This window comes from Cetorhinus maximus, chromosome 13, assembly GCF_964194155.1.
Source record: "Cetorhinus maximus chromosome 13, sCetMax3.hap1.1, whole genome shotgun sequence".
Taxonomy (NCBI): Eukaryota; Metazoa; Chordata; class Chondrichthyes; order Lamniformes; family Cetorhinidae; genus Cetorhinus; species Cetorhinus maximus.
In genome coordinates this window covers 110,717,886-110,742,934 of record NC_135891.1, presented here as the reverse complement: position 1 = coordinate 110,742,934, position 25,049 = coordinate 110,717,886, and the positions used below count along the sequence as shown (strand labels likewise).

The 25,049-nt window shown below is 44.0% G+C and overlaps 1 protein-coding gene across 1 annotated transcript in view; it reads left to right on the top strand.

Annotated features, from left to right (window-relative positions):
* The window catches only part of apc2 (APC regulator of WNT signaling pathway 2), a 116,860-nt gene that overhangs the window by 38,801 nt on the left and 53,010 nt on the right, over positions 1-25,049 (top strand). The window contains exon 6 of the mRNA XM_078556023.1: positions 3,227-3,340. Within this exon, the coding sequence (XP_078412149.1) occupies positions 3,227-3,340 (114 nt within the window). The remainder of the gene's footprint in view (positions 1-3,226; positions 3,341-25,049) is intronic.

Below are 25,049 nucleotides of genomic sequence, written 5' to 3'. Positions count from 1 at the left end.
CTGATAATTAAAAGGCCTATTAAGGCCATTTACAATCTAATTAGATTCAAATTTACGCTGCACGTCCAACCTTACGGTTGGCGGGCAGGCAAAAAGGCCAAGCGGCCTTTACATTTTTTAGGAAACCTCATGAACAGGCGGGATGAGGTTTCCTAAAGCAAGTAAACAGTAAATAAAAACTTTATTTTTGAATTAAAAACATATCCCAGCTCATGGCCGGGGTCTTTAGGTCGGCGAGCGGGGGGCGGGGCCCGATCGCCGACCCGTAAAATGACGCGAGATGATGTCGGGCGGAACTCCCAATGTCACCCCGCCTCATTTCAATTTTCAGGTCGGTGGGGGCGCAGCCGAATCAGCTGTGCACCCGTCCCCCTGTCATCGGCCAATTGAGGACATTGACAAACTCATTAACATCATTAATGGACTTGCCTGTCTAACCTTAGGGTTGGCGGGCAGGCCAGGAGCCCGGGCGGCCTTCAGAAAAAGCGTGAAACCTCAACCACGGGCGGGATGAGGTTTCATGAAGGTTTTAAAAAAATGTAATAAATGTTTGATTTCAAATGATGGTCATGTCCCAACTCATGTGACAGTGTCACATGAGGGGACATGTCAGGGAAATTTTGGTTTTGTACATTTACCATTTTTAAATTTGGCGCCAATCTCCCTGAGGCAGCGCTTAGCCTCAGGGAGATGAATGCGCTCTTTCGTGTGCATGCACAAAAGAGTGCACTCCTGGCTGAGGGAATCCCCCCCTGCCTGCACAGGGAGCGCATAGCGCTTCCTGGTGGATGTCACGCTGGGCGGGCCTTAATTGGCCCACCCACATAAAATGGCGACGCGCCCGCTCCTGCACTTTCCCCCCGACAGGGGGAAAATTCTTCCCCATGTGACTGGGTCACATGGGGGTGCATGTTTTATTAAATTTTGATTCTCTTCATGATTTTTTTTCAACAGTGTTTCAATCTCCCAATCTGTGCCTCGGGGAGATTGAAGTGACCTTTCTTGCGCATGTGTGAACTGCACGCTAGGCCTGGCTCTCCCTCCTCCCCCGTTCACACAGGCAGCGCTGAGCGCTGCTGTTCGCGATCCACGCGGGGTGAGCCTAAATTGGCCCGCTTGCGTGAAATCGCGGTGCAGAGCCGATCACGGGAGGCAGTCGGCTTCCCGACTGCCCCTGCCTGCCCCCGCCGAGAACCCCCGCCAAGGGCAAAATCCTGCCCATAAAAACAGATTATCTGGCCAGTTTGTGGGAATTGTGCGCAAATTCGCTGCTGAGTTTCTTGCGTTGCAACACTGACAGCACTTCAAATGCACTCCAATGGCTTTAATGAGATCATAAAAGGCACTATATAAATGTAATTTTTTCTTCTATTTGTAACAGCAGGTTTTATTTTGAGATTTTCTGTTCATTTTCAGTCAATATCCAAGGGGACAGATGAATAGATCCTTCAAATTAGTTTTCCTGGCACATAGCTTCACGGTGATGAGAGCGCATTATTGAAATGCAGGCAGGGAGTTCATGGTGCCCCACGTGATCTTTATCCCACACTTTATTTTACAGTGACCACTGCAAAAGCTTAAATCTGTCAAAGAATTTTAATACTGTGATATTTCACATTTCTCCCAATTGACTTCATTGGAAATTCAAGTCAGGAGAGATGCAAAACTGGATGCTGACTTGTGAATCGCCCATATACACAGTTTCACCAAGTTAAGTGTACCCCTCTGTGTCTGATTTACACCCAGACGGAGGATGGGGACGGCTTGCGAATCGGCCCGAGCTTCACAGCTTTGCGATCTGATCACCGAGCAGTTAGCCCTTGCTACTCCTTGCCACGAGGGTGTGGAAATAGTAAAAAAATTTGGCGACTAATCGTGAGGACAGAAGCATTCAGTTGAACAGTAATGCTGATTAAATAGAGAGAGAAAGAGAGGGGAAGATAGGAAAGGCCAGAAGGAAAGGTTGATGACCAGAGGTGAGAGATGATTTGTTTTTTCTTGTATTGAGTCTGGTAAAGGATTTTCATGTCAAAGCCCCTTTTATAGTGGGAATATCCTTACACATTTTGCAGTGGGACAAAGTAAAGGAGGCCTGTAAACCCGAGGCATCTACTCTAACCCTCTGACCTCGTTGCATTTGCATAAATGTCTCCTCTTTTCAGATCAGTACTTTGGATCTTTTCCAATTGGGAATTTTTTTTTCAGTGCCGCTAATTCCTAGTTTGCAAGCTAAAAGGTTCTTATGATTTACCATACAATAAAGTAATGATTTTTGTAATCAGGAACAACCCAAAACAAAATATTTTTCTGAATATGATAATTGGTTTGGATGGATAAGTGGTTTATTGAGAAATTTTCATGGAGGCAGTTGCCGAATTATGTTGACGACGCAAATAAAACCAGTAATCATAATTCATAACATGGTTCCCGACAATCATTAAAATCAAAATAAAGTATAAAATAATAAAAGGATTGCACAATTTTGAACATTTCAGTATACAAATAATTACTATATGTTGCAAAATGTGGGTTTCCTTAATTTTCAGAATAAAAATGAAAGATCTACTGCACTCTGCATTTATATTAAAGTACATAGGGCATATGTTGTCAGGCTGAGTTCATTAAATTCTCAATCATTTACATACTTTTTATGAGTTTTATAAAGTAGGGGATTGAGCTGTCTCGTAGTCTATTTGTTCAATTTCTTATTTGCAAAATGGTGTCTTTTCTATATGATAATTCTAATATGATAGAATCAAAGAATCTTAAATCACAGAAAGAGGCCATTCAGCCCCTTATGCCCAGGCTTGCTATATGAAGGAACGGTCCAATTAGTTCCAATCTCCCGTAGCCCTGCAAATTTATCTTTTTTAAGGATACACCCGGTTCCCATTTGAAAGCTACTAATGAATCAGCTTCCACTACCCTTTTCGGGAATGTATTTGAGGTCAAGACAACTCACTCTACAAAAAAAGTCCTCCTCATAATCTCCCCTCTGGTTCCTTTGTCAATTGTCTTAAGTATCTGTCCTTTGGTCACTGATGCTCCTGCCACTGGAAACAGTTTCTCCTTATCTACTCTATCAAAATTCTTCAGCATTTAATTGTCATCTTAGCCTTCTCTGTTTTTAAAAATAAATGGAATTACACTTTTTTGAGCTATGCTTTTGGACCATAATATCATCATTGGTTCTGTTGTTCAATTTGTCTGTATTTTTCTCTCCTAGGTTTCAAAGCGTATGGATTTGATTCGGCAGCAGCTACAGTATGAAGCCCATCAGATCAAAGCCATTATTGAGGAGAGGTATGGGACAAGTGACAACACGACAGAGCGAGTCCAGGTAATATCTGCAATATACATTCTTGTAGATCAAAGGATTTATCCTTAAGTAGCAATTAAGGACTGAGAATAGATATTGTTCTTCCCAAACTATTAGCAAATCTTGCTTTCCCTTCTTCCTACATCTTATTATTCCAGTCAAGAGGCCAACAACAACTACATTTACATAGTGCCTTGATGTCATAAAACATTCCAAGGCACGTCACAGGATCATTATCAAAAGTTTTTTGCTACATAGCCGCTTAGGGAGACGTTAGGATAATCTTGGTTAAAGAGGTCGGTTTGAAGGAGCATCTTAAAGGAGGAGACAGAGGTAGACCAGCGGGAAGGTTTATCAAGGGAATTCTGGAGCTTTGGGCCTAGGCAACTAAGGGCACAGGTGCCAATGTTGGAGCAAGGAAAATTGGAAAGTACAAGAGGCCAGAATTGGAGGTCTTGGAAAGTTGTAGGGTTTGACCCATTTCTTACATCTCAGCAATCAGAGAAAACAATTGCCCAGCAAATACTTGACAATTTCTGGAGAGTCACAGAAGGCTCATCTCCATCTGACAAGTTTTACAATTGAATGTATTTGTTTGTACGCATTCCTCACACAAGAATCCATTTAGCAGAAGTTGATTTTTCTGCAAACTGTGTCTATCTTTTATAACTTGGGGAAAAAAGAGAGCACCCTCCGTTTTGAAAATGTTGGCATCACGCGAAACAAAGACAGAAAATGTCCATTTCCGTCACAGTTAAAACCCGGCTGAAATCGATTGAGACGAAACCTGATATAAGTCGGGAATTGGCCTCAAGGGTGCTTGTGTTTCCATCTTTAGTGTTTTAAATCAGTGCAGCCACTGTATGCTCACTTGTACAAACTGATAGCATTTGACAGTGCATTTGCTGGAGGCACTAAATGACCTTACAGAGGTTGGCAAGTCCTGTGTGTCCCAACAGATGAAGATATAGGCACAAAGGGAAAATTTAATCAAATGTATAGTTTTTACTTCCACTTAGACTGTTAAATTACCACACACTGTTTATTCACTGGTCAGATCCATTCTAAATTTCGGATTTACCTTGTTTGAAAAGTAGGCAGGGGGCAGCAAGAAGTCAAGCTGCTATCAAATTCCCAGAATGAAAATGTTTTAATTAGCTCATCATGATCTCCATGATGATGCCCAAATATTCTTGGACCATAATGCCAGCAATAACCTACCATAACAAACCTGGAGACAAGAAACATTAATCCAAGACAGGGTGCCAAGAGGTATTTAGCATTATTTATGCTTATACCAATTTAAGACATTCATTTGAGTGACTGTGTCAACACAGTGGGCTTGAGTTACTCGAGGGCCATTTCTACATACATTATCGTTGCTGCAGTGGGGGCATAGATTTAGGGTAAGAGGTAGGAGGTTTAAAGGCAATTTGAGGGGGAATTTTTTCACCCAGAGGGTGGTGGGGATCTGGAACATCTGCAAGGGCGGTAGGGGCAGAAACTTTCAAAATATTTATAAAGTCCTCAGATATGCGCTTGAGGTGTCGTAACCTACAAGGCTACAGACCAAGAGCTGGAAAGTGAGGTTAGGCTGGATGGCTCCTTGTCAGCTGTCATGGGCATGATGGACTGAATGGCCTCTTTCCATGCTGTAAGTGTCTATAATTCTATGTTACGGTGGCAGCTTAGGTATCAGGTGACGACTGTCTAAGAAGATCTCTTGTGGAGGAAAATAAGTCAGGGCGCACAAATTCGCAGAGTCTGAGCTTGGGAATTTGGTGATTAAGGGAATTTGGTGCAGTGAAGGAAGAGGGGAGCAGGTCAATGATTGGTTGATGAGTAGTTTGCTCATCTATTTTTCAAAAGTCAGGTAATTTATTAGTAATTATAAGGGTTTATCAGCATTAGTAAGGTTTACTAACGGTAGTAAATCTCATTGGGAGTTGTAGGCTTACTAATGATAAATTAATTAAGAAAATAATAATAAATTAATTAAAACATAATAAAGATGTCAGGGCAGCTGATGTGTTGGGACTGCAGAATGGACACCAGTGTGATCCAGGTCAAACATGTCTGTTGTAAGTGTTGGTTGCTTGAAGAACTTCAGCTCAGAGTCATTGAACTGGAGACTGAACTGCAGACACTATGATGCATCAGGGAGGGGGAAATTTACCTGGACACTTTGTTCCAGAAGGCGGCCACACCCATTAAGTTAGGTTCTTCTGATTTGGTCAGTGGTCAGGGACAGGAGTGTGTGACTACGAGTGAGGAAGGTAAGGGGATCAAGAAGGTAGAAGTGGAGGAGCCCCTGCCCTTGCAATTGCCCAATAGGTTCCAAGTTCTGGTAGCTTGTAAGGACGAAAGTGGGGCTGCAGGGTGTATAAGTGAACTGACCATGGCATCATAGTACAGGAAGCCACTTAAGTGGGGGTAGTAAATAGGAATGTAGTGGTAGCAGGGGACAGTATAGTCAGGGGATAGACACAATTCTCTGCACTTGAGAGGGTGAGTCCAGATAGCTGTGTTGCCTGTCCAGTGCCAGAGTTTGGGGCATCTGCTTAGGGCTGGAGAGGAACTTGCAGTGGGAGGGAGATGATCCAGTTGTCATGGTTTACGTTGGTACCAACGACATAAATAGGACTAGGAAAGCAATTCTTCTTAGGGATTATGAGCAGCTAGGGGCTAAGTTAACAAGCAGAACATCAAAGCAATAAACTCTGGATTATTGCTTGAGCTATGAGCAAATTTGTATAGGATAAATAAGATTAGAGAGATGAATGCATGGCTCAAAGACTTGTGTGGGAGAAATGGGTTTTGATTCATAGGACACTGGCAGCAGCACTGGGGAAAGCGGGAGCTATGTTGTGTTGGGCTTCACCTGATCTGTGCTAGGACCAGTGTTCTGGCGAGGCGTGTAACTAAGGTGGTAAAGAGGGTTTTACACTAAATAACGGGGGGAAGGGATCATGTGAGAGGAGATGTGGTAAATCAAAGGGAAACAACTAGGTACTACAGCAGGGTAGCAATTTGGGTAAAGATAATCAAAGTGTGGCAGGAAGGGACAGAGAGTACAAATTTAAGAGTGCACCTGCAGATAAAGCCAGAGATTGCAAAAATGGTTAAAAGACAGAGTTAAAGGCTCTGTCTCTGAATATGCGCAGCATTCATAACAAAATGGATGAATTGTTAGCACAGATAGAAATAAATATGTATGACCTGATAGCCATCACAGAGACATGGTTGCAGGGTGATCAAGGCTGGAACCTGAATATTAAAGGGTATTTGACATTTCAAAAATATAGGAAGCTAGGAAAAGGTGGTGGGGTAGCTCTGTTAATTAAGGATGTCATTAGTAGAGTAGTGAGAGAAAACCTTGGCTCAAAAGAGCAAGATGTATAATCAGTTTGGGTAGAGATAAGAAGAAGTAAAGGTAAGGGGTCACTTATGGGGGTAGTTTATAGGTCCCCTAAAGTAATTACATTGTAGGACAGAGTATGCAGGAACAAATAAATGGGGCGTGTAAGAAAGGTACCCCAATGTTCATGGGTGATTTTAATCTACCTGTAGATTGGATGAACCAGATTGGCAAAGGTAGCCTGGAAAATGAGTTCATAGAGTGTATGCGGTACAATTTCTTTGAGCAGTACATTCAGGAGCCAATAAGAGAGCAGGCTATTCTAGACCTGGTAATAAGCAATGAGACAGGATTAATCAATAACCTCATGGTAAAGCAGCCTGTAGGTGACAGCGATCCTAACATGGTAGAATTTCATGTTCAGTTTGAATGGGTGAAGTATGGGTCTAAGACTAATATTTTAAATCTGAATAAAGGTTATTATAAGGGTATGAAAGCACAACTAGCTGAAATGAACTGGTAAATTAGTTTAAAAGGTAGGACAGTAGAGATTCAGTGGCGGAATTTAAAGAAAATATTTTATAACTTTCAGCAAAGATTTATCCCAGTAAAAATGTAGGACTCTTTGAGAAGGGTGCATCATTCGTAGCTGAATATAGAAGTTAAGGATTGTATCAAATTGATAGAAACACTGGATAAATCTGCAAGGATTAGCAGTAGGTCAGAGATTGGTCAAACTTTAAGAACCAGCTGTTATGGCCACACGAGGAGGGGTAAAAATGATTCTCCTATTATACCACTCCAAGCCTGACTATAGCAGGGTCTTTTGTGAATTTGTAAGGATAAATGTTTGTGCTTAATCATTTATGTGCTAAATGCAAAGAAATTAGTATGGGAGGCTTTCTTGAGTTCAAAACAAAAAGGGGTTAGTTTTTTTATTGAGTTAATAACCCACCCAGGTAAAGAAATAAAAATATTTAAAAAGGTAAATCCACGCCTGACCTTTGCAACACACACAGATACACAAGCATGCAAAATTACAAGTTATACCATAGGTAGTTACTTTCTTCACCAAATTAAAGTACAATGCAAAAAGGAAAAAACTAGAGAGCTCAGTGTTTTTGAGTCCTTTGCTGATATCTGTGGCTGCAGCAGATTTTTCTCCACAGCGATCTTGAAATTACAGGAGCCCATATAAAATTGCAATTGCCACAAACAATTTATTTTTAAAATGTACTCCATCTTTTCAAGAAGTGTACAAAATTATGAGGGGAATAGATAGAGTGGATGGGATAAAATTGTTTCCCTTGGTGGAGAATTCTAGAACCAGGGGACATAAATTCAAGATAAGTGGCAGAAGGTGTAGGGGGGACATGAGGAAGAACTTTTTTACGCAGAGGGTAGTGGGTGTCTGGAATTCGCTGCCCAAGTTGGTGGTAGAGGCAGAAACTCTAAACTCTTTTAAAAAGTTCCTGGATCTGCACCTTAAGTGCTGTAAGCTGCAGGGCTATGGGCCGGGTGCAGGAAGGTGGGATTAGAAAGGCACCTGGGTGTCCTCGGGCTGGCATGGACAAGATGGGTCAAATGGCTTCCTTCTGTGCTGTAACTTTTCTATGGTTCTATGGTTCTAAGTCAATGATTTTTGCACCTGAGGTTCCTTTCGTTGGAAATTCACTATCTCTCTGCTGGATTTTTGAAACTATAACAGTGATAGAGTCTTAATTTGGGAGAGAAGGAAAGAGGGAGAGTATTACTTCCCCACTGGAAGGCTCCTTCCAAAACAACTCCTTAGCAGCTTGCGTGTTGTAAAAGAAATTTCAAAAATGATTATTCCAGCCACACAACCTCTTGCCCCATAATAATGTCAGAAGGTATTTGCTTAGCCGTTGTCTGGCCAGACTATGGCTATTGTCTCATGGCCTATAATGTGCCAGCCATTAGCTTCTGACTGATCCATCGTCCATTTTGATGAGATAGGAAAATTACCTTTCCATATAACTATTGTACTGGTAGACTTTCTGTATCTGCTTGAGAGGTAGCCTTATAGAATTGCAAATGTGATATCCAGAAGAGTTTCAGTAAACCTTTTGAAGTAGTTCTTAACATCAGCAGGTATGAAATTCCATGAGGATGTCTGGACATGTCTTAATTGTAATCCGCATTGGAACTTTCCAGAAAAAAGGTCAACTGGTTATACCAGACATCTTGTGACTTGTGGCAGCCATCTTAAGGCAGTGTCTTTGCTTGCTTTTTTAAAAGTCCTTTCTAAACAGTTCAATATATGCTTGATCAGTCGATGAAATTATAATGTGTTTCATTACAGATGTCCAAATATTGAGAGAATTAAAAATAACATGCACACCCGTTCACACTTTTAATCTAATTGTGTGCCTTCTGCTGTACCGTGATTTTGATACCCAGATGACCTTAAACTGCATTAGATCCTGGGTAACATGCTGACACATTGCTTTTCCCTTTCAGATAATGGTCACAAACAAAACCTGTCTTCATATTGACAGATTAGACTTACATCAGGTTTCTGGAACAAAAACAGAATTATCTGGAAAAACTCAGCAGGTCTGGCAGCATCGGCGGAGAAGAAAAGAGTTGACGTTTCGAGTCCTCATGACCCTTCGAAACATCAACTCTTTTCTTCTCCGCCGATGCTGCCAGACCTGCTGAGTTTTTCCAGGTAATTCTGTTTTTGTTTTGGATTTCCAGCATCCGCAATAGTTTTTTGTTTTTATCTCAGGTTTCTGGAGTTGCTTTATTCTTTTGATAATTTTATCAGAAACCCTGTGCCTTTTCCCTGCTGTAACTTTGGATTAAGTATCATCTAAGGGGTTTGGTCCTTTTACATGGCTGTTAGCTCCCAGGTTGCTGGTACCAGCAAAGATACTCTGGGTTACCTGTGGGGATAGTGGCATTCTGTGCCTCCCACTGGCTCTGCCTTCATGCTACTTAGCACAGTGGTTCTCAGTGTGCTGATGCAAACTTTCCTGATTGCAAGCCTGGTCTGCTCTGATCAGTTTTAACCCCTGGCCCCCCACTTCCCTAACCTGTGAATTTAATAGCTCAAACCCAGGCCTTTTAACAAATCTGATTTCCAGGAGGTTAGTGGGCTGTAGTTTGATTTTTGCTTCCTGTAGGAATTCTGGGCTGGCGTCCGGCACTTTGCTTTTAGCGAATTTTCCATCAACGCCGCTGGGCTTGTTAAGGTTTAAAACTTGGTCTGTTTTAGATGACTATGTGGGGGGTAGGATTAGTAAGTTTGTGGATGACACAAAGATTGGCCGGGTGGTTAACAGTGAGGTTGAGTGTCTTGGGCTACAGGAAGATATAGACGGGATGATCAAATGGGAAGATAAGTGGCAGATGGAATTTAACCCTGAAAAATGTGAGGTGATACACTTTGGAAAGAATAATTTGACAAGGAAGTATTCAATGAACGGCATGACAATCGGAAGTTCTGAGGAATACAGGGACCTTGGTGTGTGTGTCCATAGATCTCTGAAGGTGGAGGGGCATGTTAGTGGGGTGGTGAAAAAGGCATATGGGACACTTGCCTTTATCAATCGAGGCATAGATTACAAAAGTAGGGATATCACGTTGGAGTTGTATAGAACCTTGGTGAGGCCACAGCTGGAGTACTGTGTGCAGTTCTGGTTGCCACATTATAGGAAGGATGTGATTGCACTGGAGTGGGTGCAGAGGAGATTCACCAGGATGTTGCCTGGGATGAAACATTTAAGTTACGAAGAGAGGTTGGGTAGAGTTGGGTTGTTTTCGTTGGAGCAGAGAAGACTGAGGGGTGACCTGATCGAGGTGTACAAGATTATGAGGGGCATGGACAGGGTGGCTAGGGAGCAGCCTTAGTTGAAGGGTCAGTCACAAGGGGGCATAAGTTCAAGGTGAGGGGCAGGAGGTTTAGGGGGGATGTGAGGAAAAACTTTTTTACCCAGAGGGTGGTGACAGTCTGGAATGCTCTGCCTGGGATGGTGGTGGAGGCGGGTTGCCTCACATCCTTTAAAAAGTACCTGGATGAGCACTTGGCACGTCATAACATTCAAGGCTATGGGCCAAGTGCTGGTAAATGGGATTAGGTAGGTAGGTCAGGTGTTTCTCACGTGTCGGTGCAGACTCGATGGGCCGAAGGGCCTCTTCTACACTGTGATTCTGTGATTCATTTTGCTTACCAGTGGTTAACCCTGCATGGGTTCCACTGACATTCTCCTTGTGGTCTCCACAAGTGTTGCTTACTTTGGGGTGTGTTCTCTTCCCTTCCTCCTTTGTTTTGGGAATGGGCTTTCCCCTAACCTGTTCCATGTCTCCTGGAACGCTACTGCCCCTGAGTGGATGTTCAGCTCCTGCTGTACTCCCCTGTGGCCATTTAACTAAGTGGGGCATCACCCTCTCTCTTTCTTGTTCTAATTGGGAACTTCTATGTTCCCATTTAAATCTGCCCTGAAAGTGTCTACTAAACTGATCACTGACTCTGTTCCTTCATCCTTTTTAACTTTTATGGGCCCTTCATGGACCTCATTTGCTAATGCTGGCCTGCTTTCAGCCTTTTTAAATTCAAGTGACTTTTCCTTAACCACATCAGCCCTCATGGGGTTGATCTTGACTCATTTTTCTTGTAGGCCTGGCTTCGGCCTTTATAAATTTAATATGCTTTTCTCTAGCCTCTACAACCCTCACGGGTTGTATTGTGCCCTGTAGGGCTTCCGGACCTCTCTCGGTTCCCTGCACTTCGGCAGATCCCTGCTGGCTTTCTCCAACTTTCTGAGCCTGTCTGGACTGTCCCTGACTTTTTGGGGGTGTTATTCTTGCCTGCTTTGGCTGCCTCTACCTCCCTACATAATTGACGTAGGATGGAATTGCCCGTGCCTGCTGGTGTCAGGAGTGCTCGGCGGCGCGAGCGGACAATATGGTGAGAAGGCCAAAAACCGGTTTCATGATGTCGTGAAACCAGTTTGCAATTGTCTGCTCAGCCTGTCCATGGTGGACCGGGTTTCCCGCCATTGGACGCTGGGAACCTCATTGTAATACATCTGTCTGTCATTGTAAGGCTAGCCCGCCGGACCCACCCCCAACGCTGGATCATCCGCCCACGTCGGCATGATTGCACACCAACGTGTTTCACAACTGCACATAAGTGACATGTGCCTGGTGAGCTGCACTTCGCTTGAGACTTCGAGGTTTGTTTGCCTATCTTGCCTCGGGCAGCACTCGCAGTCATCAGCGCCAGGCTTCACAGGCGGCACCACAGCACTTTTAGGGAAGCTTATGGGCAAGTCACCACCTACCAGACCAGCCATAAGGCAGGGCTGGCTTTGTACGGCTGCAGGGTGAGGGCTTGCTTGGGGAAGAGGGAGGAGTGGCCTCAGACAAAGGAAGAGGCTGCAGGGCAAGGGCCGTACTGGGGAAGGGGAGTATCCCAGGATTGGTGTGGGGGCACGTTGATCTGTGCAAATGGCCTCAAGATGGTGAGGGCTGAGGAGGCAGTCTCCAGAGCAGATGAGACCAGATGGGGATGTGAGGGTGTGTGTGTGAAAGAATGAGTGGTGATGTCCCTTGGGCTGGCAGTGAGTGAGAATGTGTGATGGCCTTGTGAGTGTGTGAGTTTAGAGAGATAAGATGGTTGCCTTACCCTGGCGGCATGGATAAGATCATTCATCCTCCATCTACATTGGATGGCCAACCTCTTCTGTGCAGCATTGGCACTGATCACCACTGCCATCGCCTACCAAGCCGGAGTGGTAATGTTGTTGCCCCTCCTGCGGCCAAAGTGGGGGTAGAGGACATCATGGTGGGCCTACACAGCATCCAAAATGCGCTTGAGGGATGCGAAACTAAACCTGGGGGCTGCAGTCTTCTTGCCTTTCAGGGCCATGTCTTCTGTGCAGCAGGCCTGAACTAGAAGCACTGAGAAGTGTGCGTGTGGTTGTACTTTAAATATGACGCCTGGCATGATGAAGGGGCAAGGTGACGGTGTGGCAGGCGAATCAGAGCCCGCCCGCCATCAAAACAGCTTGTTTCCCGGGAACGAATAAGTAATGCAGCAGGTTTGGGGCGCTATGACGTGAGAAGTTGCCATTGCTTGGGTGGGCAGATGAGCTAGAGGCCCAATTCCACGCATGTCAATGTGGCTGTGTCTGAACTGTTTCAGCTGCGGAGGAATGGTCACTTAATTAGGCGTCCCGAATGAGTGGCCGCTTCCCTCCCCTCTTCCCCACACGTGTTTGTGCACTACCATCAACTGGAGGACTGCCCTTGCTGCCCCCTCCAACATGCTTCAACTGCAGGGCAGCCCTTGCCTCTCCCCCCAAACATGCTTCAACTGCAGGGCAGCCCTTGCCTCTCCCCCCAAACATGCTTCAACTGCAGGGCAGCCCTTGCCCCACCCCCCAAACATGCTTCAACTGCAGGGCAGCCCTTGCCCCACCCCCCAAACATGCTTCAACTGCAGGGCAGCCCTGGCCTCTCCTCTCCAATGCGCCTCAACCCTGAAGTCTAACCAGCGACCCTCGTGAGCGCTGTGCAACATTACTGCGTACTCACCTCCGAGTTCCCCTCAAAGCGCAGCCCGTCAAGTGTACGCCTTATATATGCTGTTGTGAAACACGTCGGTGTGATCGCATGCTGACATGGGCGGACGATCCAGCGTGGGGGTTGATTCCGGCAGGCTGGCCTTATAATGATATGCAGATGTATTACAATGAGGTTCCCGACATCTGATGGTGGGAAACGCGGCTCTCTATCGACAGGCTGAGCGGATGGCATGAAACTGATTTCTGGCCTTCTTGCCATCTTGTCCGCTCACGCCGCCAAACATGCCCGATGTCAGCGGACATGGAAAATTCTGCCCAAAGACTAGTTAATCTGTTAATTGGGAGTATTAGTCAAGAGTTTAATTTTGGCCAGAGTTCCATGAAGATTGCTTACACTTCAAATAGTACAAATAGTAATCTTTAATGCCGTCTTGAATCACTGGAAAATGTAAATAGGATCGTGCTTAACATCCAGCTAGAACTTTGACAATGCAGCACTTCTGAGCACTGCACTGGAATGTAAAACCAGATTATCTGCTCATTTCTTATATAATGAACTCAAATTTGCAATGAATCCAATGGCTTAGTAGCACCACTACTGTCCGAACTGGCCGAGCCCTAAAGGACATATCTGCTAGGCTGGGCCTGTAACAGGTGGTGAGGGAATCAACATGAGGGAAAAACCTATTAGATCTTTTCCTCACTAACCTACCTGTCTGTAGTAATTACAGTTTCATTTAGGATGTAATGTACCTTTAAGAATAATGCTTGTTAGGAAAGATCACATGATCTGTAGTAACAAATAGGAGAGTAGCGTGGGCTGCCTCAGCAGACAATGCAGAGATAGAGTTGGAGTTGAAAGCACACGTGTAGTTGCTGCTGAGTACATTGTAAATAAACTTAATGTTTCCACTTAAGAAGTGTCTGCAGTTCTACTCTATTTCTAATAGTACAACTTGGCCACCATGCAACAAACTGGCGAAGAGGATAAAACAGGATTGAACAGAAGAAATAAAGTTAAAAAGAAACCAGCACTGTACCTTGTCCAGTGATTGTAAGTAGCAAGCTCCTTTAGAATTGAAGAAATTATCCTCTCTCAAAATGCCACAATTTGGGAGAATTGATCCTTTTGTACCAGCCACAGACAATTGGTCTCAATACATAGAACGCCTCACATTCTTTTTTCAAGCGATGAGATTATGGGGGAAGAGAAGAGGCGAACAATCCTTTTGAGTACTTGTGGGAGCAAAATCTACGGTTTAGTTCAAGGTTTGATGACACCCAGCGCCCCAGATTTGAAGAATCTCGATGAATTGGTGGACCTTGTGGAGTGTTACTTTTAACCCAAGCCCTCAGTCACAATGCAGAGGTTCAGGTTTAATTTGTGAAAGAGAGCACTGGGTGAGACAATTGCATGCTACATGGAAAATTTGAAGCAGTCAATGGAACATTGTGAGTTCAGTACGACTCTGAACGATATGCTCAGAGATCTTTTAGTGTGTGGTGTGAAAGAAGACACTATTCAGAAAAGATTATTATCTGAAGTGAATCTGGATTTCAAGAAAGTGCTAGAGATAACGCTGGCCATGGAAAGTGCAGTAAGAGATTCAAAAGCAATACAGGGTGCGCAAAATGGCACGTCCTCCACACTGGGCGGGAAACCTCAGCCGAAAGAGGTGCGAAAAAGCGAGACTCCGCCGAGAAACGGGAAACAGCCCTCGCTGGCCGAAGAATAAAGAAAAATAACTTAACAGCGAACTCGAAGAATAATTTTAATAGAGGTGGAAACAATCAGTCTTTTAGTGATTAGCAGTTTAAAAAAAATGAATGCTACTATTGTCACAGAAATGGACATACGATGAGGCAATGCAAGGAAAGAGTCAGGCAGGCTTGTAAACAAAAGAAGAAGCCCAATGAAATCTACAATGTAGACGAACCTGAAACAACAAATTCAGGCATTTACTCATTGTTTAATCTGAAAGCTGGAAAGACAGAACCAATATTTGTCACAGTGAAAGTAAATGGCAAACCTGTTAGAATGGAAGTGGACACGGGAGCTTCCACTACAGTAATTGGGGAACATATGTTCAGATATTTGAATAATGGAGAATATCAATTAAGTTTAGAAGAAACAGCCGCCAAGCTATAAACATATACGCGTGAAGACATTCAAGTAAAAGGCATAAAGCAGAGAAACTGTCCATTCTGGAAGCCAATTGGCAAAGCTACCCTTGATGGTAGCAGCAGGTGAAGGGCCGAGCCTCCTGGGGTGAAATTGGTTAAAGGAGATTAAGTTTGAATGGTCTGAAATTTTCCAATTGAGAGCAAGTGGGCTACCAGAGCTACTTAGAAAGTACGTCACTGTCTTTAAGGACAAACTGGGGAAAATCTAGGGCCTGCAGGCCAAGATTCATGTGGATCTGGAAGCAACACCTCATTTCATGAAGGTGGGATTGGTGCCATATGCCCTGTGAGAAAAAGTCGACATTGAACTGAACAGACTAGAGAAACTGGGCGTTATACAACCTGTTCAGTTCTCAGAATGGGCAGCACCCATAGTCCCCGTCCTTAAACCCGACCAAAGCGTCTGAATTTGTGGAGGCTACAAACTGACGGTTAATAAAGTAGCTAAGCTAGACAGGCATCCCATTCCAAAAATCAAAGGCCTGTATGCCAAGCTGGCAGAAGGGGCAATGTACACAAAGCTTGACATGAGTCTTGCTTATCAACAACTACAGTTGGATAATGCCTCCCAGGAATTTGTCATAATTAATACCCACAAAGGGTTGTACCAATATACACGATTGTCTTTTGGTGTCTCCTCCACTTGTGCCATCTTTCAGAGAACAATGGAGAGCTTACTTCAGGGACTACCCCAGGTTGTAGTCTATTTAGATGATGTATTGGTGACGGGATTCACTGAAAAAGAGCATTTGGTAAACTTAGAATAAATCTTAAACCGTTTCTTGCAAGCTGGAGTGCGTTTAAAAAAAGAAAAATGTACGTTCCAAACGAGGGAGGTAATCTATTTGGGTCACCGGGTAGATTCACAGGGCCTCCACCCGGTTGAGGAGAAAGTGAGGGCCATAAGAGAGGCACCTGCACCAAAGAACACCTCAGAGCTCAACTCATTCCGAGGAATGATCAGCTATTATGGGTGGTTCTTACCCAATTTGTCTACAGTGCTGACCCCCCTGCATTCTCGACACTGTAAGAACCAATGTTGGTCTTGGGAGGCGCCCTAGAAAGAAGCATTCATAAAGGTGAAACAATTGTTGCTCTCATCCAATCTATTAGTGCATTATGACCAGACGCAAGAATTAGTACCGATATGTGATGCATCTCCCTGTGGAGTGGGAGCAGTGCTCTCTCATCAGATGGATGATGGCACGGAATGGCCAATAGGTTACGCATCAAGAACACTCACCACAGCAGAAAAGTGATGCTTGCCAGTACGTACACGGCCGCCATTTTATAATTGTTTCAGACCACAAACCATTGCTAGGATTATTTAGTGAGGACAAGGCTATACCACCCATAGCCTCAGCAAGAATACAACATTGGGCCTTAATTCTGGCAGCAGACAGATACACTTTCGAACACAGGCGTGACAATCAAATCGCAAACGCTGATGCCCTTAGTCACTTGCCTTTACAAGAAAATGATGAGCAGGTCCCAGTTCCAAAGGAACGTGTTTTACTGTTAAATTTCTTAGATTCCTCGCCTGTATGTGCTCGACAGATCAGAGGCTGGACAAGTCGGGACCCAGTCCTATCTCAAGTATGAGAACAAGTGCTACATGTTTGGTCAAAGGAGCCTGTACCTGACAAACTGAAATAATCAGCCAGGATGGCATCTTATTGTGGGGAGCAAGAGATCCCCCAAAGGGATGAGAGCCGCTTTTAATTGAACTACACAGTGCCCATCCAGGAATTTCCCGAGTGAAGACCATAGCACGCAGATATCTATGGTGGCCTGGGATGGATGGCAAAATAGAGAGTTTAGTAAAGCACTGTGTGCAATGTCAGCAACTGCAAAAGTTGCCAACGACATTTCCATTACACCCATGGGAGGGGTCAGGTAGACCCTGGGTGCGGTTACACATTGACTACATTGGACCTTTCCTGGGAGCAATGTTTCTGCTCATTTTTGATGCCCATTCAAAATGGTTGGATGTATATGAGGTGAAGTCACTAATGTCCGGTGTTACAATTGAGAAACTACATCAGAGTTTTGCCATTCATGGACTACCAGAAGTAGTTATTTCTGATAACGGCACGGCATTTAGAAGTGCTGAGTTTCAATGGTTTATCAGCCTCAACGGTATCACTCATGTGAAAACTGCACCGTACCACCCTTCCTCAAACAGACTGGCCAACAGGGCAGTTCAAACTTTCAAGGCAGGCATGAAAAAGCTAACTGGCAATTCCTTGGCCACCAAGCTAGCACTCTTTCTTTTTCATTACGGGACCATGCCTCATATAACAACAGGTGTCACACCTGCGGAGTTATTGATTAAACGCTGTCTCAGGACGAGATTGAGCTTAATTATGCCGAATTTAGAGGGGAAGGTGGAAAGAAGTCAGGGAAGCCAGAAAACTAGACATGACTGGCATAGGCGCAAGAGGAAATTTACCGTGGGAGAGCCGGTATACGTGAAAAACTTCGAGGAATGACCAAAGTGGTTACTGGATGAAATAAGTGCGGGGACTGGACCTCTATCTTGCCAGGTGGAGCTGGAAGACTGGATCATCTGTAAACATTTGGACCATTCAATGAAGAGAGAGACAAATCACCAAGGTTTGTTTCCACCAGTGATCATGACTGGGTCTGCGTTTCCTGTTGAGGATACTCAACCCAGGACTGACATGTCTGATGTTTCTGTAAGAGTTGAGGATACCGAACTGCAAGTGCCCACTGAAGCACCTGATGTTCAGGCAACTCTGGAAAAGGAGGTTCCTGATAAAGAATCTGAAGTTGTGGAGCTGCGACGTTCCATACATACTAGGAAAGCACCTGGAAGACTGAACTTTTAAATTCCTTATCCAGTGTAAATATTATGTTGTCTTGAAAAATATGTACTTGTAAATATATGTATAGTTGATTTAAAGGGGAGGAATATATAATTATGGTTTTATTTAGTATGTAATGTACCTTTAAGAATAATACATGCTAGGCAAGATCACATGATCTATAGTAACCAATAGGAGAGTAGCACGGGCTACCTCAGCAGACAGTGTAGAGATAGAGTTGGAGTTGAAAGCACAAATGTAGTTGCTACTGAGTATATTGTAAATAAGCTTAATGTTTCAACTTAAGTCTCTGCAGTTCAACTCTATTACTAACAGTACAATGCAGCAGGTGGTGAGGGAATCAACATGTGGGAAAAACCTACTAGATCTTTTCCTCACTAATCTATCTGTTGCAAATGCATCTGTCCATGACAGTATTGGTAGGAGTGACCACCACACAGTCCTTGTTCAGACAAAGTCCTGTCTTCACACTGTAAACATTGTGTTGTGTGGCACTACCCCCGTGCTAAATAGAATAGATTTCAAACAGATATGGCAGCTCAAAATTGGGCATTCATGAGGCGCTGTGGGCCGTCATCAGCAACAGAATTGTATTCAGCCACAATCTGTAAGCCTCTTGGCCTGCCATATCCCTCACTCTGCCATTACCATCAAGCCAAGGGGTTAATCCTCATTCAATGAAGAGTACAGGAGGGCATGACAGGAGCAGCACAAGCCTACCTAAAAATGAGGTGTCAACCTGGTAAAGCTATAAGGACTACTTATATGCCAAACAGCGGAATCAACTTGTAATAGACAGAGCTAAGCGATCCCATAACCAATGGATCAGAGCAAAGCTCTGCAGTCCTGCCACATCCAGTTTTGAATGGCAGTGGACAATTAAACAATTAACAGGAGGAGCAAGGTCTTCAAATAGCCCCAACTTCAATAATGGGCAAAACCAGCACATCAGTGTAAAAGGCAAGTTTGACGCATTTGCAACCATCTTCAGTTAGAAGTGCCAAGTGAATGATCCATCTCAGCCTCCCCCGATGTTCCTGCAATACAGATGCCAGTCTTCAGCCAATTTGATTAACCTCATTGATATCAAGGAATGGCTGAAGGCACTGGATACTGCAAAGGCTAAGGACCCTGACATCATCCTTGCAATAGTACTGAAGATTTGTGCTCCAGAACTTGCTGTGCCTCTAGCCAAGTTGTTCCAGTACAGCATTAGTATCCACAATATAGAAAATTTCCCAGGTATGCCCTGTCCACAAAAAGTAAGGCAATGTAATGTGGCCGATTACTGCCCCATCATCCTCCTTTTGATCATCAGCAGATTGATGGAAGGTGTCGTCGACAGTGCTATCACATGGCGCTTACACAACAATAACCTGCTCACTTAGGCTCAGTTTGGGTTCTGCCTGAGTCACTTGACTCCTGACTTCATTACAGTCTTGGTCCAAACAAGGACAAAAGAGCTGAACCCAAGAGGGGAGGTGACAGTAATTGCCTTTGACCGGGAATGCAACTTTCAGTGTGAGCCTGTATCTCTGCTTGACCCGCCATGCAATTGAAAATTCAGCCCCTGGATTCTACATGTTCATTTGCCTATAGAACTGCTTTATATCCCAAAACTATGCACAACTTGACAGTGCACAAGTGAAAAGCAGGATAAGACTTAAAAGAGTCTTCCCTGAGCCAGATAAAGTCAGCTTGTAACTATAGTTTAACTAAGCTATCTAATGGAGCCACTGCACCAATCAAGAGTGAGTGAGGCAGACAGCCAGGGATTCAGACTATATAAAAGTCTAGTGAGGTCAATTTAGCAAGTGTGCAATGAAGGATATTTAGTTCAATATGAATATTATTGTTAACCTGAGCTGGCAGTTATACAATTGAATCACTCTGTTTCCTCTTTTGAGTCGATGGGCTTAATTCTTCCACTTGGAGTAAATGTAAACATTAAAAATACGAAGAAAGGTTTTCACCAGGTGCTGAATAATAGTTCATTAAGTTGGAATTCTTTACCTCATGGTAGGAAAGTTCCATTTGAATATCCCTCGACTAAAGTGTTCCTAACCAGTAACTATATTTTTGTGTCTGCCAATATCAAACAGAAAACTAAAAAAAATCTCTAATCAGACGTTCCTGGTGTTGAGCAGAGCTCTCAGGACTTGTTAGCTGGGAAATCATGGGCCACCAATGCATGAAATCCCATCCATTAATCCAAATGGATGGAATATCAGTGGCCGTGGGTCCACAAATTCACACAGGAGACCATCTCCCGCAGAGAGAATCAGCCTTCAAGGAAGTATAATTTATACTGCTCAGGCCCAGAGTATAGCAACCAACTCTTAAGCCTTATTCACTTATTGCAATTTCAATCATTCTGCAAAAAGTTCATTTAATTAATTTAGTATTGCTGAAAAAGGACACATGTTGTTGAAGCTTTTCATCTTGCACTCATCAGGATAGATTCGCAAGAATACCAAATTGTGAAGGTAACAACAATTTATACTGCATGAGAATAGAGTGCTGATTTGTAGAGATGTTGCCATGGAGAATGCACCAGTTAACTAATAACTGATAGTTAACTACCAAGCTTTGTTTAAATTCAAACCAGGCAGGTTGGCTCTGATTAGTCAAGGCATTGCCCCTAGGGAATGAACCAGGGAATGGTTGTCACCTATTTTGTTTAGTGAAAAAGGCACAATGTGTGTACATGCTCTTTCTGTCTGCAAAGGACAGGGCCCTGTGTATTAATATATGTAGCTTCTAGCATGCATAAGTGTTAAGCCTGACTTATACTGTTAAATTGATTGTCAGTATAATTCTTAGCATGCTCAGGATTGTTTAGCAAGTGTTGTCCAATCGCAGAATCACATTTAATGTTGGACACTTTGTTTTGAGTTCTGCAAGCACAGGCTAGTTGGGTACAGTCAGTATTTTCCCTGTCGTGAACAGCCAAGTGACATGCTGTTTGATATGATCTGCCAGTCTTTGGGACGTATGGTCTATATATCTAGCATCACACTAGCACTGAAAATCACACACCATATTACTCATTTGTGCAATAGACAGAACGCCTCTTTGGCTTGACGGCAGCATCTTGTTAGTGGTGAATACCACTCAACACTCAGAATACCAATCAGCACTCTCTTCTTAACAAGTATAAATTGTTGTTTCCTTCAAAATTTTATATTCTTGTAAATTGTCCTAATGAGTGCAAGATGAAAAGTTTCGGCAATATGTGCCTTTTTTCAACACTACTCAAGTTCTGTACTACCAAGCGACTATTCATAATTAATTTAGTTTGTTAAGAGCAACTTCAGTTATCCAATTACAAACCCTGGCCACCATTTGCATATAAATCATTATTCATGAAAGGCTGAAGCAAATTGCAATTGGTCAGAAGGATAAAGAAGTCCTTCAGGAAAATAAAGTCCTTTCCACAAGGAAAGTCACATCCTTCCCAGTCCTGGACTCCCTTCCACCCCCGCATTCCTCCCCCCCCGCCCCACCCAGCACACCTACCACCAGCCACGCCCTTCTCAAACTCCCTCCATCTACCTGAAGCCAGCTTTTAAATAAGGATTATAAATAATTATATTCCAATCCATAGGGAAATTTGATAGGCACCATTATGGAGGCCCAGGTGTGAAAACACTCGAAACCTGAAATTTAGGCCAGTGAGTGCATTTTTTGTACTTGTCCTGCCTCACTTTGACCTGAAACTTGCTCCAAAATAAGATTGACCCCTGGGTTTATTTGCGCTTTCAGTGTCAATGCCAACAGTTCTATTACAGGATGGTGCAAAACCTAAATTCCAATTGGTGGTGCCACATTACTTTTTATCAGGTGACCTTTGTGCCTTTCTGCCAAACTTTGATATCACCTCTTTGGAATTCTGCCTGGGCACCATGGACAGGAAATGGATTTCCATGATGTGTCCTAGTGATACCTTATTGTAGTGAGATGCATGTTAGGTGATAGGACAAGTGATTAAGGTTCACTCTGAACCATATCCACTGCGTCTGGGATTGTGTTTGCAAAGTTGGGATTCGCGATCAGCAAATCATATCCATCCATGCTTCCTTTACTTCTGGACTCAGCTATTCCAATGCACTTCTGGACCGCCTCCCACCTCCGTAAATTTGAGTTAATCCAAAGTTGCTCATGCCCTGTTTAAAATGGCACCAAGTTCCATTTGCCTATCAGCTCTGTGCTCGCTGACCTACATTTGCTCTCAGTCCAGCAATGCCTTAATATTAAAGCACTCATCCTTGTTTTCAAGTCACTCTCTGGTCCGGACTCCCTGAGTCGATTCGGGAGCCCTTTAAAAATGGCAGGCAGGTTCTGATTCCGGGATTCCCCACCCCGTTCACGGGCTGTCTAATTTTCAGAAGTATCTTTAAAGAATGTGGGCTGTTTCTTGTCAGAAGCCTGCGCCTGGCACATTTCAAACCTGGCACATTCCAAACCTGGCCAGCTCCATTGCGAAGATATGCATCTCCTACTCCTCTGCAATTTTCATGGAGTTGGGCCAGGTTTATGAAGAGTCGTGGTTCACGGCCCCTTAGAGGAGTTGTGGATCCTAGAGCGCATGAGGGGGCCTTTTAATACGTAAATTCAAAAGGTCTCCCTCGTGCCCCCTATGCCAAGTTATGCCCCCCACCCACTTCCTATGTCCCCCCTAATGCCCCCATGCCAGGGTCTGCCCTTCCATCCAACCCTCAGGCCCCTCATGCTCCCTATGCCAAGCTCTGGCACTCACAAGCCCATTGACCCACCGTACACTTTCTAGAACCAATGAATACCACAGTGTAAAGTAGGATGCGTAAAAAAGAAGTTTTGAAAAATGTAATCCATTGACAAGTTTCCCCTATGCTTGAAAAGAAAGTTTGAACAAGCTAATAAAATAGTTAATCATCCAGGCCCTTTCAAGTTTCAAAAACCACAAACCACAAACACTTGAAACCACTTGACTTAAGTCAACAAACATCAGAGATCAGAGAGCCTGAGTTGTCAATCAAACAATGTTTCCTCTGGGGAGCAGGTGTTCTGTTATTCTAATAGCTGCCAGGGTGCAGAGGAAGTTCACCAGGTTGTTGCCTGAGTTGGAGCGTTTCAGCTATGAAGAGAGACTAAATAAACTGGGGTTGTTTTCCTTAGAGCAGGGAAGGCTGAGGGGGAACCTGATTGAGGTGTACAAAAATTGTGAGGGGCATAGATAGGGTAGATAGGAAGAAACTTTTTCCCTTAGTGGAGGGGTCAATAACCAAGGGCCATAGGTTTAAGGTAAGGGGAAGGAGGTTTAGAGGGGATTTGAGGAAAGATTTTTTTCACCCAGAGGCTGGGGTATTTGGAACTCAGTGCCTGATAGGGTGGTAGAGGCGGGAATCCTCACAACATGTAAGAAGTATTTAGATGAACACTTGAAAAGCCATAGCATACAAGGCAATGGGCCAAGTGCTGGAAAATGGGATTAGATGACCGGTGTGGACACGATGGGCTGAAGGGCCTCTTTCCGTGCTGTAAAGCTCTATGAATCTAAGGCTCTGAGCATGTGGAGAGTTTGGAGGGTGAAGGGGTGTGAGGGGTTGTGGCTAGAGGGCTTTTGTGTTTTATTTTCACTGAGACAAAGTCCCACAGCACCGAGGCGGGCTTTTTAAAGAGCCTACCCCACACCCAGCAGCCCCTGTGACTGCCTCTGCACTTCTTCCCAGAAGAGTCAGCTGGCCTGACTCTAGCTCACACCCAGTCCCCAGCAATGAAGATCCCCTCTTGGCAGGCACTTTCTCCTGAGGAGGCCGAGCCGGGAATTTTCCCAACTCCCCGAACCCATCTCAAGGGTGAAAATCCAGGTCTCTATTCCTGTATCTCTATTTCCTCCAGCCTTACAACCCTCCGAGATCTCTGTGCTCCTCCAGTTGTGGCCTCTTGCACGTCCCTATTTCTCACTGTGTCATCATTGGCAGCTGTGCCTTCAGCTGCCCAGGCCCTAAGCTCTGGAATTCCAACCCTATTCGCTCTCCATCTCTCTTCTCCTCTGTGATGCTCCTTTGACCAAGCTTTTGACCACCTGTCCTAATAGCTTCTTATGTAACTCAAAACCAAATGTTATTTGATAACCCACCTGTGAAGCGTCTTGCGAGGTTTCACGATGTTAAAGGTGCTTTATAAATGCAAGTTGTTGTTGCTGTGAGGTGCACATGTTCAGTTCAGAAATTCGCAGGATTAGTTGCAGGATGTCATGTCACGCAACACAACGTACTCACCTTATCATAATTATGTGTTGTCGGCATTGACCATTGAAACACTGAAGGGTGTCCCATATGAAAAGATACTGAAGTCCAAAGTCACTTCAGTCAGCTCTGTAACTACTAATGATTGGTGTCCAGAGAAGATGCCAGATGGTGTATTCTTTTTTATTGGAGATAAGCAGGCTGGATTTGAAGTGCAGTGAGGCTTTTGGTGATGTCAGTATGTGAGGGGTGAGTTAGTATTAGAATCTATAATCATCCGGTGGGAACTCATCCTAAAAGGCTATGGGAATAGGGTGGAGTTTCCACGTTTCCTCCACTAGGTCAGTATGAGATAATCACCAACGTGTTTTTCTGCTATGTGCTGACGGCATGTTAGAACTCAAAAATGCTACCCTTGCATGCCGTGAATTAGACACAACTTCATATACATGAACATTGCTTATCTGGCCTTTTTAAAAAATTTGTTCTTGGGATGTGGGCATCACTGGCTAGGCCAGCATTTATTGCCCATCCCTAATTGCCCTTGTAAGAGTC